Source organism: Ruditapes philippinarum, unplaced genomic scaffold (genome assembly GCF_026571515.1).
Source record: "Ruditapes philippinarum isolate M1 unplaced genomic scaffold, ASM2657151v2 ctg871_1_1_1_1, whole genome shotgun sequence".
NCBI lineage: Eukaryota > Metazoa > Mollusca > Bivalvia > Venerida > Veneridae > Ruditapes > Ruditapes philippinarum.
This window is the reverse complement of record NW_026862242.1, coordinates 505,621-526,779: the sequence shown is the minus strand read 5'-3', so window position 1 is coordinate 526,779 and position 21,159 is coordinate 505,621. Positions and strand designations below refer to the sequence as shown.

General features: G+C 32.0%; 1 protein-coding gene across 1 annotated transcript in view; it reads right to left on the bottom strand.

The window, feature by feature from the left end:
• Positions 1 to 21,159, bottom strand: part of LOC132718404 (protein prune homolog 2-like) — an 87,310-nt gene that overhangs the window by 62,722 nt on the left and 3,429 nt on the right. The window contains exon 5 of the mRNA XM_060702100.1: positions 20,797 to 20,948. Coding sequence (XP_060558083.1) covers positions 20,797 to 20,948 — 152 coding nt within the window. The remainder of the gene's footprint in view (positions 1 to 20,796; positions 20,949 to 21,159) is intronic.

Sequence of the window (21,159 nt, the reverse complement as noted above, 5' to 3'; positions counted from 1 at the left end):
GGAGAGGACACTGACATAAGCTTTATAGCTTTGTACCCAATTCTTATGATGATAATGTATTTTTCTAAATATTGTTCACATTTTAAATGTTATGTTAAATATTAAATATATTTAAACCAATTGTCTGATTTCCGGCTTTCTTTAAAACTTGATGGTATAACACTAAATGCACTGTTGATAATTGCAACAATCCTTGAGTAGACACTTTAAATTTTAGGGTGTCTTAAGTTAAATTAAGATCCTTAAAAGTCCTGCCTTTCATATCAAATTAAGGGCACCACAAGTTAGCATGCCCTATATTTTTTGAGGAAAGAAATAAGTTATGAATGGTTGAATGGTTTCAGCTTGCCAACAGACCCCCTTTAACCCCCACCCCCTTTTTTATTTCAAATAAAGTTATACAATCCTATTATGTGAAAAATTTGGGAAATTAGGGATACAATTAGGGATATTAGGGATAAGGGGATAAAATTAGGAATAAAATTAGGGAAATTAAGGATAAAATTAGGAAAATTTATGATAAAGGGATAAAATTAGGGATATAAAATTAGGTAAATTAGGGATAAAAATGGGTAATTAGGAATAAAATTGAAGAAATTGGGATTTCTTCTTTCTTTAACAAAAATTAGGGATAAAAAAAGGGATAAAGGGATAAAATAATGGATAAAGTTATGGAAATTTGGGATGGAGTTGGGGAAATTAGGGATAAAATTAGGGAAACTTAAAGGATAAAATTAGGGAAACTTAAGGGATAAAATAAGGGTTAATAAACTGGTGAAAGAAAGCAAGAACCCCTTCGGGGGTTATTTACGGTATAACAATACAAAACAACACTTAAATCAATATTTACTTCTTCATTAGGATTTGTTATCTGAGATAAAAAATACAAAAAATATCAAACATGAAAACATATTGCTGTCTTTAATAATAACCAAGCCAATTAAATGAAGCCAAAGGACCTGACATTTGAATCAAATTATTTCATATTATTTCTATATTTTCTATAAATTAAGAGAAAGCGACCGCTGATGCTGAAGTAATGCTACTAATTTAAAGCAGCATGCCTCCACATTATTAAATTGTGATTATATTTAATAATGTATATATATATATATATATATATATATATATATATATATATATATATATATATATATATATATAATATATATATATATAATATATATATATATATCTTACTAGAGAAACTGATTGTGTGAACAAAAACCAAAGGAAAACATTTTTTTATTAGAGATCGGTTTTTTATACGGGTTTCTTTGAAGGCCCACACCAGTGAGGCTTGACTTGACATATGTGAATAGGAAATATTTTTCGAGATTTTTGTACCATTAGAGCAATAACTTAAATGTGAAAAATGTCAGCTGATTCACTCAGTCTGTTTTTTGTTTGTTTGGGTTTTTTGTTTGTTTTTTTTGTCAGAATATTATATTAATTGAGCATATTGATAACAAAACGAAAAGCTCTTATCAGGCTAGGAATTGCACAAAAGGTTGATTTCAAATGTAATTCTGTTGTGTGTATCTTTCTCTAATTTTACACTCATATTGCTCAGTACCGATTGGATTCAAAAGTGTGTCTATAAGCTACAATCAAACGAAAACTATATCAATCTGAGCAAAAGAAGATTGTTTTTTTGTTTACCACGGCAAACCTTAAACATTATACTAAGCTTGTTTAAATTACATGTAACAAACAGACCTTTGAAATTATGTCCTACGACCACTGTCTCATTTATATTCAAATTTTAATTGAAATGGAAATCATTGATCTTGAAGTTTGTTTTTTTCCACAAACAAACAAAGCTCTGAGTTTGCCAGTGTTTTAATCAAATTTTATTGGGTCATTGCCAATATCAAATGTACTTTCAAACATTTAACTTTCACCATTATAATCAAAATCCATCTAAGCTTTAGTTTAGTATGACAAAATCAGTTTTTTGTTGTTGTCTTCTTTTAAAATCAAATCTCGCCAACACTTTTAACGTCAAAATTATGACAACTTTCCAGGTTTTTTTTGCTGATGACTAACCAAGCACTGATGCCCTGTCATGCATTATTTCAGTACTTAAGCAGGACCCAGGGGGAAACCATACAGGGAAATACTGTTATCTACATGTAACTGCAGTGTAACTTTCTCATATAAAAGAATCCGAAGTCCCTGATGAGATTCAAACCCACAGCAAGTTCAGGCATCAGCAAGTGATACTTTAAGCCAGCTACATGAACCTGTGAGCGACTCCCCCGTGGCATAAGTCTGAATTCCTATAAACGATCTGCAAGTGACATTAAATTATACACACCAATAAGAATTTCATATCATAACTTACTAAATTTTTTAAATGGACTTTTCCAGATTCCATTTATAGAACTGTCCATTATCAATTATGGGGATATTTAGTAAATCATTCCACAGTATTGAGCGGCTAGTCCTGGTCAATTTGCACCCATGTGCATTATTGTCTGACAACTTCCGGTTCTTAGCGTAGCTAGTAAAAGTTTAAACTTCTGAATGATTTTAAAGCCGTCATAAGGGTTAAAACTATTCAATGATAAAAGTCGTCAATTTTTAGAGAACTGTGAGTTATGTTATTGATCGGAGTCTTGTTTACCGTTTTTGTCTGCAAATTCAAAATCGCTATTTTTCTCAGAAAAGGAAATTTCTTGTCATCTAATGAATTCTACGAGACAAAAAAGGGTCACCCGGAGCAGAGCAGACAGACTGTGTCATATGCTACAATCATTAGCAATTAGCTCCCAGATTTATGTCTGCTCGTAAAATTCTACAGCTTGACAAAGACCAAAAATAGCATCGCCTTAATTTTATGTTTATGATACGCTATTTAAAGGGAGACTATAAACATTATTTTTATGTAACAAGAGAATTAAAAATAAAGAGACACATTAATTTTATAGAGGATATTGAATGAGTGTTAGTTCAAATACCGAATTTATTAAATGAGTTTAATAAAATTATTTCATGCAATTCTCTGGCGAACATTTTCTTTTTATTGAACGAGATGAACAAATTAAGTAATGAACTTACACAATGTAATATTCAATCTATTTATCACATATCAGAAATAAAGACTGTATATTTTCATTGACGCGCTTATAGTGTAACTCTAACATTAAGCGCATCTTTACACTATGTTTATACAGTGCAAATGATGTCACATCAAAATACCATTTCCACAAAGGGGGGCAGGTATGTGATAAAATGTGATCATACAAAAAGGAGCATTAAACTCTTCACCTGCCCGATGCAACCACATGAAATACACAAGGGTCAATGCAACCAGTGCCAAACCAATTCAGTCACTACTTATTCTGAAAATTTCCTAAAAATGATGAACTGTTTTGTTCACTTTGAAAGAGTGAGACAAGTCCATGTAAGACATTTACCGTCATAAGGGTTAAAATAATGTCAAATATATAGGGAGCAAACTTATATAACAAACAAGAGGGCCATGATGGCCCAAAGTCGCTCACCTGTATATAGGCCCCTGGAGCGGGGCCAGTTTAAACCCCAGGGCTTTTATTTGAACAAACTTGGTTGTATATGTATGCATGTATATATATATATATATATATATATATATATATATATATATATATATATATATGTATGTATGTATATTTTATACATATATATATATATATATATATATATATATATATATATATATATATATATATATATATATATATATATACATACATATATATATATATCATATATATATATACATAATATGTATATATATATCTATATATATATATCTATATATATATATACATTTATATATATATATATATATATATATATATATATATTTATATATATATATATATATATATATATATATATATATATATATATATATATGTATATATAAATATTAAATATATATGTATATATATAATATGTATATATCTAAAACAAAAAAAGTCAAGCTAATGAATGACCCCTGGGGCGGTGCCAATTTTGACCCCAGGGCTTTTATTTGAACAAACTTGGTAGACACCAATGAGAACATGTTTCATGCTAAATATCTTAGCTCTAGCTCTTTGAGTTCTTTAAAAGAAGATTTTTTAAGTTTTTACTATATGCACATAGGGAAAATCAATGACCCCCGGGGGCGGGGCCAATTTTGACCCTAGGGCTTTTATTTGAACAAACTTTGTAGACACTCATTAGAAGATGTTTCATGCTAAATATCTTAGCTCTAGCTCTTTGGGTTCTTTAAAAGAAGATTTTTTAAGTTTTAACTATATGCATATAGGGAAAATCAAAGACACCCTTGGGCGGGGCCAATTTTGACCCTAGGGCTTTTATTTGAACAAACTTAGTAGACACTACACTAGAAGATGTTTCATGCTTTATATCTAAACACTAGCTATCTGGGTTTTTTCAAAGAAGTTTTTTAAGTTTTTGCTATACACAGTCATATAAGGAAAATCAATGACCCCGGGGCGGGGCCAATTTTGACCTAGGGCTTTGATTTGAACAAACTTTGTAGACACTCACTAGAAGATGTTTCATGCTTAATAGCTAAACTCCAGCTATTTGGGTTTTTTTAAAGAAGATTTTTTAAGTTTTTGCTATACACATATAAGGAAAATCAATGACCCCCGGGGCGGAGCCAATTTTGACCCCAGGGCTTTTATTTGAACAAACTTGGTAGACACCCATAAGAAGATGTTTCATGCTAAATATCTTAGCTCTAGCTCTTTGAGTTCTTTAAAAGAAGATTTTTAAGTTTTTACTATATGCATATAGGGAAAATCAATGACCCCTGGGGCGGGGCCAATTTTGACCCTAGGGCTTTGATTTGAACAAACTTGGTAGGCACTCATTAGAAGATGTTTCATGCCAAATATCTAAGCTCTAGCTTTTACGGTTTTTTAGAAGAAGATTTTTTAAGTTTTTCTTATTGGTTGCCATGGCAACCAGAGTTTTTAATGGAATTTAAATTTTTGAACAACTTTGAAAGGGGTCCACCTAAGGATCATTTCTGTAAAGTTTGGTTGCAATTGGCCATGTAGTTTAGGAGGAGATGTTGTTTGAAAAGTTTGACGCCATTTTTTGAAGGACGCACGACGCACGACGGACGCAGAGTGATGACAAAAGCTCACCTTTGAGCACTTCGTGCTCAGGTGAGCTAAAAACTGAACCAATTTCCCAAGAAAAGTAATTTTCTGCTTATAGAAAAGTTTGAGCATGTAAATTTGTATTAATTATTCCACAGTAAAGGACAAAATAGAGGTCTGGACAGGAAATTCAATGCCGGCTGACACATGAGCAAACAAATCAGACAAAAATTGACAAATTACAGGAATTGCACAGACATTTTTGTCTAGCTCAGCATAAAAGCAAACCAAAAGGACCATCCAAATTGATGGGACAAAACAAATCAAATTGGGAAATTAAAGCAAACAAAATGGATCAAACAAAACAATGGGGCAAAATGAAACAAGCAAATTCGTTGAATTTATATCCCCCGCCGAGTACTGGTTATTATTAACACAACAACTGAAGACATAAGGCTTTATTTATATATTAATCATGGCATAAACTGTAATATTCTTTGAACTTGAAGCCTTGTACCTTCAAACAAGAAGAAGTTTTCACTATATACATATAAAGAAAATCTATGACCCCCTGGAGTGGGGCCAATTTTGACCCCAGGGCTAAAATTTGAACAATTTTGGTAGATGACCTATAGGTTATATCATATACCAAATATCAAAGCTCTAGGCCTTGTACTTTCAGACAAGATTTTTTAATTTTGCATTTTTGAAACTCCTTTTCTGGCCCTGTGACCTACTTATGCAACAGACCGGAACCATTTGATCAACTTTGGCAGGGGACCACCCTAGGATCATTCCTGTAAAGTTTGGTTGCTGTGCAGTCATTTGTTTCTGAGGAGATGTTGTTTAAAGAAATTGCTGACGACGCATGACGACGGACGGTGGGGGATCACAATAGCTCACCTAGATGTAAAAACATCTTAATCTCCAGACTTCATTATTCGTAATTTAGTGATGTTGATCATTATTCCTGTAAAGTTGGTCGATTCTAACTCAAGCACTCAAGGATCAAATAACAACATAATGAAACAGTTTTTACTAAGTCAAGGGAAATAACTCTACAAATACTGGATAAATCCACAACCGAAACCCCAGGAACAAACTAAATATGCTGAGCAACTTTCCAATAAGGTTAAATGACTCTATGTCAAATCCTTTTTGAGTTACATGCGACACATGTTGAAAATTGCAAACATTTTCTAAGTCAAGGGCAATAAATCTAAAAATACTAAATAAATCCAGACGAAAATACCCAGGTGCACAACTACACATGCTGATCAACATTCCTGTAAAGTATCATGACTTTAGGTCAAATACTTTTTGAGTTACATGTGACACAAGTTGAAAATTGCAAAATTTTACTAAGTCATGGGCAATAACTCTAAAAATAGTAAAAAATCCGGACGAAAATACCCAGGTTCACAACTACACATACTGATCAACATTCCTGTAAAGTTTCATGACTCTAGGTCAAACACTTTTTGAGTTACATGCGACACAAGTTGAAAATTACAAAATTTTACTAAGTCAAGGGCAATAACTCTAAAAATGCTAAAAATATCCAGATGAAAATACCCAGGTACACAACTACACATACTGATCAACATTTCCTGTAAAGTTTCATGACTCTAGGTCAAATACTTTTTTGAGTTACATGCGACACAAGTTGAAAATTACACAAAATTTTACTAAGTCAAGGGCAATAACTCTAAAAATACTAAAAATATCCAGAAGAAAATACCCAGGTGCACAACTTCACATGCTGATGAACATTCCCATAAAGTTTCGTTGAATTCCAGCCATTAGTTGCAGAGAACTACTCCGGAAACGAAATTCGGACGTTTTACTAAGTCAAGGGCAATAACTCTAAAAATACTAAAAATATCCAGACGAAAATACCCAGGTGCACAACTTCACATGCTGATCAACATTCCCATAAAGTTTCGTTGAATTCCAGCCATTAGTTGCAGAGAACTACTCCGGAAACGAAATTCGGACGGACGGATGGACGGACGGACGGAAGGACGGACGGACGGACAACGCCAAAACTATATCCCCCTCCCGATTCCATCGGCGGGGGATAACAATCTGACAGATCAAAGCAATGGGACATATTTAAAGAAAACCAAGGGAAAAAAACTGCTGTTTTTGCAATTGTTTTATTATAATCCATATATCAGTTCAATCAATAATAATTATATCCTATTCCTGGCACATACTCTATACAAGTTGACTAAGTTTACAAGATCAAATTTATTTTTAGATTTTTTTTAGAATGGTTCCTTTAGTTATAAAACATACTATTGCTTTTCCCCTCAAAACAAATTTAGAATGGTTCCCATATAAAACGTACTATCGCTAAAGAAAGGATTTTTCTCCCCACAGCTTCAAACTTTATTGTAAATGAAACTATTTATAGATAAAAAACGCAAACATCCCATTCAATAACACTATAAACACAATAATATCTATAATGTATCATCCACAAGTAAGAAAATATACTCACTAGGAAGGATCCCCCCCACACCCACAGCTTCAAACCTAAATATTGTTAATATTTAATGAAACTTTGTATAGATAAAAAAACACAAACATCTCAATCAAAAGCAGTATAAACACAATAATATCTATAATGTATCATCCACAAGTGAGTGAGAGTTAGTACAAAATATACTCACCAGAAAAGCAATCCAAAACAAGTTAACATCTTTTCAATGTCTAATATTTAAATCCTGAATAACACACACTTTTTACAAAATAATCAGAAATTTAAAGCTTTACAAGCCAGTGATATGGGTGGAAATTTCAAATATTCAGAGACTCCTGAAAATCTTGTATTAAACAATTTTGCTCACCAGTTTTTAAGAAGATTCTAAGAATTCGGAAAATCAAGAATAATCCTAAAAACTTTCACTCTTGGAACTTAAAACTAAATCCATTACGTTTACTATATGCGCCATTTGTATGAATAAACTTCTATGCAATATCATACACTATACAAACCATCAATGAAAACTTTCTTTCTAAATATATCGCAAGTCATGTTTTTTTCATATCCAACAATAATTATCAATCATTGTAACACCATTAAAGAACATATTCTCTGGTTATTATATCCACCAATGTATAAATAACATCCTTTGGCCACCATATAGAAATTCACTACCAACAAATAAATAGAATAAAGTTAAGTCTATCAGTCCACGATATAGAAAATTCACTAGTTATCATTTCCACCAACAAATAAATAGAATAAAATTACGTCCATTGTTCCACTATATAGAAATTTCACTATCTATTATTTCGACCAACAAATAAATAGAATAAAGATACGTCCATCGGTCCACCATATAAAAAATCCACTACTTATTATATCCACCAACGTTAAAATTACGTTCGTCAGTTTACCATATAGAAAATTCACAAGTTCACTATTATTTCCACCAAACAAACTAATAGAATAAAAATAATGTCCATCAGTTGTAAAAGGTACAACAACAAGTGATGGCTCACTGTTTTCATTGAAGATTTCACTCGATGTCGATTATAAATCAATATCTCCGATACACGATGACACTGCCTCCGAACTCCCAAGGCTAGAAATCGCTACAATGTTCACTTGTAGATCCGAGCAACAAAAAAAACCAATACATTGAATATTTTCAATACTTCCAATAATTTAAAGAAGACATCTAATGATTTTCCAATATACAACCAATATATCTATTTTCCTCAAAGCATCATTCTAAATGAACCCTTAACTGGCTGGAACTGAAAATGATCACCCTTTGTCACATAAGTATAGAGCACAGTCTAACCAGGCTCAATCACTGGTGGTTGCTCAAGTTTTTGTATTTTGATACTGAAATCTTTCAAAATTTGAATCGACTGTTACCAACCTCAACGCTGGGTAAATTCATATAACAAATTCAGTAGCTAATACAAGTTAATTTTGGATGGTTATAACTAATGTCTATATAGTCACTTTGTAAAATACGACCAATTTCTTTTGCAATACTTTGGGAGGCTATTTACCAACACTGTTGCAATATTTGGACAAAAACACAGTATATAAACAAGTCTACTGACCTGTGATCTTATAAGAATCTTACACCGGCTGCCGGTACAGACCGGAATATCTAGCTTGAGGGTGACTGTTTACGCCGGTAACGAGGCTCTGCCGAGTTTCCACCGTAAACTGTCAACCGAGAGCTAGATATTCCTGTCTGCACCGACAGCCAGTGTTTGATTCTTTTTCTTGCATATTACATATCAATTATTTCAGAGCAGAAATTACGAAAACTGATATTCTCATGACGCACTTTTTTCTAATAGTAGCGTATGAACTTACAGCTTCATTCATAACGGTTAAGTGACGTCATCCTAAGAACGCAATTCATTCATAAAAGGCGCGCAGCAATGACGTCATTTAAAGCACGCGACTTGTCTTACATGGGGGGTGTAAGACAGGGTTTTCTAGCACCGGTGTAAACGGTAGATAATCCTGTCTGATATGCAAGAACAAGAAAGGTACAAGTTAAAATATATAGGCTCCAAAGAAGGGTACATTGATTAGAAGTAAACACATGCTTGTAATCGAAAGATAGGGTACACATTGTATTGTATAGGCTCGCAAGACAGGGTTCAGTGGTTTTATTTATCTACTGTTCAATACTCAACAATTATTATAATTAGACTGGTTTCAGAGCTTCATCTTTTCTTTCTGTGTTATCTTTCTTATGTACTCTTCCTGTCTAAATCAGTTGTTATTCTCTTTAGTTTGCCGCAAATATGTTACCTAATACAGTTCTATCTATTTGTTTAGTTTTTATTACAGATATTTTGCGACAGATTATAGGGAGATAAAAATCAGGACAAATTCTTAATTATTTCTTCCCTTTAATCTCTCATATTTTACTTCTTGTGTAAAACTAATTAGCAAATACTGTTTATCAGCAACTTTATACATGCATAGGACCTAACATTATAATGTCATTCCATAACACAGACTTATATTAAATAATGCTTCAAAAAGATATAGAAATATTCAAAAAAGGTGGCTGCTTGTAGAAAGCTTTGTCACATATCTGGGATAATCAAATGTTGCAAAAAGTCAAATATTGAAAATTAATACTTGAATTCTTATACTTGTTTGTTTCTTTTGGTTAGCATTTAGGTAACATGAACACCATATAGCTCATATGGCAACTCTCTAGCTTTACTGATGAAGAAGACCTCAGGTGCCCCTCAGGTGCCCCTCTGCCCATTATTTCAAGCTCAAGCCGGCACCTGAGTAGATCTACCAACATTTCTTCATCTAGCTTCCTCACAGTGACTAATCCAAACTCCATTGTGGGATTCACACCCACAGTGCTGAGTAGCAAGTAATTCTGAATTTACAACCTAAACCACTCAGCCACAGACCACCCCCACGCTACCCCTTTGAACCCCATCCTCCCTTTTTGAATTTTAATGAAAACCATTAAAACTGCTAATATCACATAACAATAATCGGACTGGTTTCAGACCTTCAATATTTGTATATTACTTGTTATATATAAACTTAAGCATAGTAAAGAATAGAAATTGATTTTAAAACGTTATAAAATCCCTAGAGTTTAAATTAAATTATCAATAACATCAACAGACACTCACTGTCAATTACCAGCCAGGGAGAGATCATACTTGAACACGCAGAGAATGAAAAATCAATGACTGAAACCCTTAGATCCTTTCATCCTGGTAATTAAGACAATTATCTCATCTATTTTTAGATCTTTCTCACATCACATGTGTCTCCTGAGGGTTAAAGTGTAAAATGGTACATCTGGCTATCTGTAAGAATTAAAGGTTCCTGTATAAAGTAATATTGGATTAAAGAGTATACAGTAATATTGGATTAGTATAAAGTAATATTGTATTAAAGAGTATAAAGTAATATTGGATTAAAGACTATATACTAATATATACTAATATTGGATTAAAAACAATATAGTAATATTGGATTAAACAGTATAAACTAATATTGGATTAACCCATTACTGCATGAGCATTTTGTGAAAATTGAAAAGTCTCCCGCTACAAGTTCAAATTGCTATAAAACAATAAAAACAGCTTCAATAATAATCAAACTTGGCACAAATGTTGACTGGACCATTGCCTTTGTAACAACATGCTCAGTCTTAAATTTCCTGTTACCATGGCACAGAGGGGACATCTTAAAGTTGCCAAAAATCACTATATTGCGTTGATTTTTTCATCAAAATTGATTTCATTTTGATAGAGGCTCATAGGGAAGACTGGGCTTGCCTAACTATGTTGCCTCTTTAAATAAAGTCTTTATTATTATTATTATTTCAAAGTGCTGCAACTTCTAAATGGATTGAGATAGAGTCAAAGGCTTTTCAGAGTTGGTTACACATTATAATTAACCTGGGGTCATTTTAAGCCCCTCATAAGTCCAAAATTTTCTTGGCGATGAGGGGGACTGCCGCCCCCTTCAAACCCCCCAAACAGAAGAAGGCACATCCCCTTTATGGCAACCCCTTGATGGACCATTTGCACTATCTGTAATAATTATTGGATTATCAGTCACTGTATCACATTTATGGGCTTAAAATATTTGAAAGATTTCTTTGATTATCATGAAGTTGTCACAGTCTAAGGATATTTAATAGATATTAACTGTTTCCTGGTTTTTTTTCTATCGGGTTTTATGTTGACTTTTAGGCACTAGTGGTAGAAGACTTTGGGTACCCCTCTGTGAATTATTTCAGGCACGAAAGTAGTAAACCACCAACATTCTGTGAGATGGCTTAAACTTAGCTTCCTCACCTGAAAGAATCGGAAGTCCCGTCACAATTCAAACCCATAGCAGTGAGAGGCAAGAGGTTTGAAGTCTTAGACACTCCGCCACAGATGCCCCTACTTGAGTGGTTTTAAGTCAGCAACCTTAGATAAGTTTGCATTAAGTGTATGAAATACAAAATAAACACATATCAATATTGCTATTCAGAAATATATTATATAAGATGACGTTATATGTACAATATTTCTGGGTCAACAGTTGCATTCCTAATCTTTTAAATTTTAATGTAGGTACTTTTTGTAAAAAAAAATTCCCCAATGTTCGGTTTTTTACCCCCTGTGCCCTTTTAAAACTAGGGGAAAATTTAAACCTAAATTTGTAAAATGTATAAATGGGTTAATTCCCCCAAAACCCCCTTTCCCCCCCCCTCCCCAACTTGGGATTTGAAAGTTTTGAATTCCCAAATGTCTTTTAAGTGCATCAAAACCCTTACGATAATAAAAGCACTAAATGTATGTGGGGAGGCTTGAAGAATGTTTCAGCCCTTTTGTTTTTTTTCTTTTTGTTTAAAATTGCTCCCAAAAAAAAAAAGATTTGCCATTGCGCTTTTTTATCCTTACTGTTTGTGTTTCAACCATTTCATTATATGGTTAATGTGGTTGGGACTATTTATTGTTTAATATTCCAGGAACATTTAATTGAGGTCTACATTCGGCGACTTTAATCATGCAGAAAATTTTGAAAAACCTAAACTGTCAATAATAAATGACATACCAGCAAGTATGACGACTGTTCATTATCAGATAACAATAACATTTTACAACTGACGGTTCCTTATCAAAATATTCTAGGACTGTTCATCATAAATACTTTATGTCATTTTAATATTATTGAATGATAATAACAACTGCAATTGATGCAACATTTTTATTGAACATAAAAATTATTCACGTTTAGATGTACCATAATTGAGATCAATAAGATACTGTCTTGTGATGAGTATTAATATTCATGCTCTACGGACAGAAGGTTGTCTTCTCCAGAAGCAAATCTCGAATAAAATCACGTTTCAGAAAATTAATCCCATTTCATTACTGACGGCGTCGGATAATATTAAAGCTAATTATTTCTTGAAAAAATACATCTCTGCAAAGCTTATTCAGAACTGAATCAACCTAAGTGAAAATTGATCAGGAAGTTATATCTTCTTTTTTTACCGCCAACACTCAACCAACTTATGGTAGTTAATCAATAGATTCTACGTGTATTTTTAAACCTCACTAGCTTGAAATATATACTGCGGAAAACCTGTTGTTAACAGGGTGTGCGGTTATTACGTAGGGTTTTCCCTGTCGACCATTTCCCGCAAATAGATGAGAACATCGAAGCCGTCAGTGCTATGAATGGTGTTATAAATGGCGTGTTTTGGAAGTTTTTGTTGAAACTTCTCCAAATACCTCCAGAGGCGTGCACGTCGCAGAGAAGGCACACGGAAGGTCATAGTCAAGTCATCATAAGTACCAGAGGTGATTGGTTGACCTGTCGTGACTTACTCTGGAGGTTTGGCGCTAATAGATGCCGTTTTTGTTGTCGTCAGTCAGAAAGTTGATGCCTTGACGGTATTGTCGTCTCCTTTACCACCAAAGAACGAAGAATGGGCTTCCAGGAAGAATCTGCTTGAAAAAGACGTCCCAGATGCTATAATCTCGGACATATGGTTATTCCGGCGCCGAGTATAAATAAACTTAAAACACACACACTTTTGTTGAAAACAAAACAACAACACATTTTCTGTAGTAATTTTTCAAGTGTTGTAAAATGAATAAGAAATTCCTCTTTATGCCGCCCATTATTTTTAGAACACAACCATAAAAGTTCTCTTTTTTTATTTTTTCAAATAAACATTAATCACTTCAGCGCGCGCAATATCGGTTTCAAATTAAAGTTTCGTAAGATATGTTAATGACTTCCCGATGCTCGACTGTAAGTAATTTGTATATGTATGCGGTTTTTTTTTTTGTTTTTGTTTTTTTTGTTTTTGTTTTTTAATTAAAGCTTCTTATTCTTTAATATTTTTTATGTATCTCATAATCTGTATTGAAAATTTGAATTTTATTACACATGGACTATCAAATTATGATGTATGCCCTAGAATTGAATAAACTTTCTAATTACACAATACGGGGTCATACTGATCTTTGCGTCTTTCTCTGAAATAATTATTTCCTTGTTAAAACATATTTGACCACATATTTCTGTCAATTAACTGTTCACTTTACTTCCGATTTTGTTGTACGGAAACACATGTTTCTATTTGTGTTTTCTAATCAATTCGAATCTATAATCAGTTTAATGGGATCACCACCGGGTAAACGACTACTAGGTACTTTGGTCATGTTTTTTACCACAAATATTTGAATGTTTCTATTGGGATTAAAATGAGCATAGTTAACTAAACAAACTGTCTGTATAAATTCCTGACCTGTCTAATTCTAATTATGAGATTAGTGAATATATAAGACTTTCACTACAAAATATTCCTAAACAAAAGAGCACATGTTTAAATTTATTCCTATACAAATAAAAGATCAGAGTAGGGATCTGTCAATTGCCAAAGATACTTTTATGTTAAAAGTTTGATTAATGAATTATGTAAGATGAAAATATAAGTATTGCTTTTTTTATTTTGCTAATGTAAAATGTAATATTGTGCTGGAATTTTGTCGGAGGTCCTTAGGGGTTTTGTAGTTAAATAGTTTTTTTTTCGGCGATAATGGTTAAAGAATATAATGTTTTCAGACTATATGTTCATCACCATCAGTGAATTTTTAGTTAAATGTATGCAAAATATTTACTAAACAGCTATATGATTTAGCGGTTTATGAGCGTTTTTCCGCGTACAGCCTCCTGGGGTGTACAAATAAATTAGTTTTCCTTAGTTATTCACGCAAGCATGATCCATGTCTCTGATGTAAGCGACAGTTTACAATTATTTGTCTTTAAAAAATATTAAGGACTATTAATAGTTTATAACAACAAAAGAACATGCATGATATTGAGAATACGGTGTTGCAACGTTCTAGTTAATGACCCGTCATAAACAGTTGGTCGCTGCGTAGTAATTGGAAAATTGTTATCAAAAATAATAAAGAATATTTGCCACTGAATTAAAGCATTTACTTATAAATTTTCATTTATGCTTTTTGTTAAAAAAATATTGATAAAGTTATTATTTTGAAGGGTTTTCATACCAGAACTATTTAATACAGACGTACGTATGCCTAAACCTGATTACCGCGGCAGTATGACGTCACGGAGTAGTGATTTAAACAAAAATCAAGAATTTTTCAGAGAATTATTATCTTTACAAATTGCAGATATGAAATTAAAGAATGAAAATATTTTCATATTGTAAATGTCTGTGATGAGTGATGAGTCAGCTTAGAAAAAATCAAGGTACTATTTTTTGACCTGATTACCGCGGCAGTATGACGTCACGGAGTAGTGATTTAAACAAAAAATCAAGAATTTTTCAGAGAATTGTTATCTTTACAAATTGCAGATATGAAATTAAAAGAATGAAAATATTTTCATATTGTAAATGTCTGTGATGAGTGATGAGTCAGCTTAGAAAAAATCAAGGTACTATTTTTTGACCTGATTACCGCGGCAGTAAGATTTGACAGACGGTTATTAACATTGGGTCGGCATAGCCTCCCCAAAAACTATTGAAAATCAGCACAATTTTTCATCATGACACCCTCTGGAAAACAAGTGATATATAGGTCAACCCTCTTTGGAATATACATCATATTTAATAGTGCATCAAATTTTTAACAGCACAGGAAAAGCAATGTTGCCATATGAAAATGAAAGTTACAAAATTACAAAATATGTTTCTATCATTAATTAAAAATTTAATGTGCAATTTCAGGCAAATTTTATGCATTATTTCAGGCAAACAATCATGAAATATATAATTATTCATATAAAAACAAAATCGTATACTTCATTGTACATTTGCCATTATCATTATATAACTATAAATATCATCAAAATATGATAACAATCAAACCTGTATGATATCAATATCTCATATATATTATATCCATCAACGTTAGCTCAAACGGTTACTATTTCCAGGCAAAAAATTTAAAATTTAATAATTAATTATTCATAAAAATAAAAAAATTTTTAATACTTTATTTTTACATTTGCCATATCTTTTTATAATTAAAAAATTTCTTCAAAATATGAAAACAATAAAACCTTCTATCAGTATACCCATATATATTATTTTTCCCGTAAACGTTAGTTTAAACTGATTGATACTACCGTTGACAGGAAAAGGGTTACTTCTCTCGTACACTTAGGGTAAACCTGATTTAACCCCTCGACATTTAAAATTAAAATTAAGCCCCATTTAAAACGGGACTGAGCAAGTTTTTTGATAAAAATTTTTAAAGTTCCTTTTAAAAAAAACTTTTTTGTTTCCCAAACCCCCAGCTTTAAAATTTATTTTCCCCAAATTTATTATTTTAAATAAAAAGATTAGAAAAAAAAAACGGGTTAAAATTAAGGGCAATGAGGGATTTTTTTGTTTCCTTAAAATCTGTAAACTTTATTTTTTTCCTAATTTATGTAAATGAAAAGATTAAAAATTAAAATTTAATACTGTTTAAACTAAAACATGACCATAGAAAAAAAATAAGACTTGAATTTAAGTCAAATGCTTTCCCTTAAAACTGGGGATATGATTTGATAAACTTTGACTCCTTAATTTGTATTTTTTTCTTTCCTTTTTTGTTTGGTATTTTCTTATGAAATGCTTTCAGATAATAAAACTTTAAAATAATTTCTTTTAAAGGCATATTAACAATTAAACAATTAGCAACCTGTCAGAACCAAAAATAATCAGCCATTGCTGACAGTTTTGAGCCCAGCCAGCCTAGGTATAGCATAACTGAAACAAGAAGATCACCATATTTGTCTGATATGCGACTGAAAGACTACAACAATGTTGTGACTTAACTTTAAGTCTCGCATATTGCCATGATGTAATAAATCTGCCAGTCCTATTTTTTAGTGCTTATTGGTCAACTTGATTTTACTTTTACTGAAACACAGCTAGGAGCCTAAATGTTTGAAGCAATAATTTATTCATTAGAGAATTAGCAACCTCATGTTGCTATTATGTAATACATAATATGATTTATAGCCTAAATAGTCAAAGAAAACAAAACTCACAAATGAGTGTGCAATCATGTTATGGTGACCTTCAACCAATTTAAAATTTAGTAGGCAATAACTTCAGACAAATAAATATGAAACACAAAATAAGTGTGCAATAACTTAGGACAAATCAATATGCAACACAAAATAATTTAAAGAAGTATGCAATAACTCAGGACAAATCAATATGCAACACAAAATAAGTGTGCAATAACTCATGACAAATCAATATGCAACACAAAATAAGTGTGCAATAACTCAGGACAAATCAATATGCAACACAAAATAAGTGTACAATAACTCATGACAAATCAATATGCAACACAAAATAAGTGTGCAATAACTCAGGACAAATCAATATGCAACACAAAATAAGTGTGCAATAACTCATGACAAATCAATATGCAACACAAAATAAGTGTGCAATAACTCATGACAAATCAATATGCAACACAAAATAAGTGTGCAATAACTCATGACAAATCAATATGCAACACAAAATAAGTGTACAATAACTCAGGACAGATCAATATGCAACACAAAATTAGTGTGCAATTACTCAAGACAAATCAATATGCAACAAAAATAAGTGTGCAATCACTCATGACAAATCAATATGCAACACAAAATAAGTGTGCAATAGCTCATGACAAATCAATATGCAACACAAAGTTAGTGTGCAATCACTCATGACAGGTCAATATGCAACACAAAATTAGTGTGCAATCACTCAGGACAAACAATATGCAACACAAAATTAGTGTGCACTTACTTAGGACAGACAAATATGTAACACAAAATTAGTGTGCAGTTGTTCCAGACAGATCAATATGACGCACAAAATATTAGTGTACAATAACTCAGGACAAATCAATATACAACACAAAACGAGTGTGCTCTTATTTTAGGCAGATTAAATCCATGAGTACATGTAGATAATGATTATTTTATCCCTTTAGTTGAGACAGGTGCTTTAATCAGGTTTTGTTATCTATAGCTATCAATGAAATGCTGGTAATTAATCTCCATGTTAACTTGTCTATAAATAGAACATTAATGACCCCTATGATCTCTTTATTATCCTCCCCATTCAACATGGCTGTTATCAACAAAATCCATGCACATGATAAAAAAAAATTACTTTAATTTATAACAAAATTTTACTTCAGCTTGTTGATAAAAATTAAATTCAACTTGTTAAACAAGAGTTAAATTTGTTAAATTTGTTTACATTATAACAAAATTTTACATTAGCTTGTTTAAAAAAAATTACATTAAACTTTTTTATTACATAACAGTGTAATTAAAGTTTGCAAAGAAACTGTTTTTCAGGAATTAATAAAATGGACATTGCATTGGTAAATCATGATGATTTAAAGGAACTCCACTGAGGTCCAAAAGCCTAAAAAACAAACAAGAAATAATGCAAAAGATAATTAAGAAAAATCTCAGAAATAAATTGAAAATCCTATTTTTGTCCTATTCTTACTTTGGTTTCAGTAAAAACCATTGCAACACTTCAATTTTGGGTCATTTTTGGAACATAAATCATGAAAAATTATTTTGAGTCCTGTCATGTTAAAAAAACGCAATGGGGTCCCTTTAAATCATAATAAAATCTGACCAAAGGCTATTATCAGCACATTTTGAGCATGAACCCTTTACCCTGTTGGAAAAAAAATTTATTAGCCTTTGCCACCAGTGTAAAGTCAGGCCAGCCTGCATGTCCTTGGTTGTAACATAAGTTGTCTCTATTAATTAACACACATGATTATTGTTCGTAAACAGAAAAAAATGCTCTGCAACAAAATATCATTATGCTAATTTCAGTAGGGTTTTATCAGTTTAGCAATGATTTCCTGCATGCGCCAGTCACTTTTAAGACAATTTTCTACCATAATTACTAGGATAATTGGATCAAAAACCAAATGAGGCCTCGGGTAACAGTATTTTCCTTGGGATGATATTTTTACTGTTACCCACAAACCCATGTGTTATTTATATATTATACACTTTAAAAGCTCATTAAGCCCCAAAAATGCAATTGTTTTATTTCTCAAAATATATTCATTTTTGGTGTTCCTTTAAAGTTTCTTTCATACAGCTGATCATTCTTTTATTGTTGTTTTTGGCCATTAGCAGTTAGCAGATAGTGATTTTGTAATTTGTATGGCAGAGAAAATACAACTTTTGTGACAAATTAATCTACATTCAATGCTGCTTTCTGCAATTGATCGGCATCTAACATGCTATAAATCCATTAATAAATCATTATAAAAAAACACAGATTAACCATATCTTCAAAGGAAAAACCATATTCATTTCAGATGCTTAATGTACCTTTAAAGAGATAGTTTTTATTCTATTTTCAATCTAATATATTCAAGATATAATATTTTACCATAAATAATATTCCATGCTCACTATATATGTTACTATAATTTCATATAGGTCATATGTTTACAAAAGTTAATATGAATTAAATATTGTATATATAATATTTGATAATATTTACATTCATTCAGTTCAGTAACAGCAGATCTTAAATATCTACATCACCAAGATACTATACTATCTTCTTTGACCTTTCGTACAGAGGTCACACCTTCACAGTTATTTCATACCACTGTCGTAGTGTTTTTATAATTTCTAAGGGAGGCAACCTGTCAGTGTTTAAATAGCTTGAAAGGGAGGAAACTTGACAGTATTTTAACAGCAATGGAAATAAGGGTTTACCCTTTTTGTGTTATCCCTATTGTTGGCATGCATGTATTTTCATTATGCTAAAGTAAATCTTATCTTGTCTCATCTTATCTTCTAAGGGAGGCAACTTGTCAGTGTTTTAATAGCTCGCAAGGAAGACAACCTTTTACAAAGTTTTAAAGCTTTTAGAGAGACAACTCAGCACAGTGTTTGCTAGTTTTTGTAAGGGAGTCAACTAATCACATTGCTTTTTGTAAACTTCAATAGAAACAATATTTTCAACATTATGATGACAATATGACATTAGAATTCAATGAATGAATAATATTGTCTGGCCTTAACAGCGCAAGGAAAATTAAAATTCCATTGCCAGAAAAAGTCTTGTTATCCTGCAGAATAGTATGTAATTCTTACAAAGGGGCATATCTCTATCATAAACAACAAGCTAACTGCAGAAAAAACCAAATTTAAGCTAAAGTTTCTTTTGATGTGGCTTTCATAAATAAAAAATAAATTCCCCTAAATTTTATTATATTTTTTATCAATTTTACCTGCCAAAAGCAGGAAATACTTAACAACATCCTATTGAAATCAGCTTTTTGCAATCTAAAATATGTTATTTAAACAACATGAGTACTGTCACTATTATGTGCATGTGCCCCAAAGATTACATCGAATTCCCCCTACAAAGAAAACCGCCATGAAAATTCCCTCTCCTACAGGTACTGTTCCCCAAAAACAGAGAGAACGCCAAGGTTTCAAGGCTATAAAACATTTTTTCAGTGTTCTGTCTCAAATCTCAGGATTTTCATTGGTCAATATACATTCGATATTCTTTTCTGACCAATCAAAAACCTGAGATCTGGCTTTTGAGTAGAGGATATTTCTTTATAACTTAAGACCCTTGAGGTAAGTTATAAAAAGATCAAATGATAATGGTACCTGTCATCTGACTTCCTCTCGAGCACATGATGGTCGATAACTTGTACCACACAATCTTCGTACTGTACGTCCGTACCTGTCAGAACGTTATGATCTACTAGCGTCAGTTTTAATCGGTCCTCGGACTGCCATCTACCAAACTCCACATTATCCTACACAAACAACAATATACATTATATAAATAAACCTAACCTTACTGAATTTGTGTAATGGCTATTTCCTGCTTTGAATTTGGAACAGGTTCATTAGGACTTAGGGATTTCAGTATTTTAATATACAATTCATTCATTAAAAGAAACAAGGGTAAACCTAAATGCACACCTGAGTCAAATTCCCACCTTCTGAAAATATCAACTAGATCTT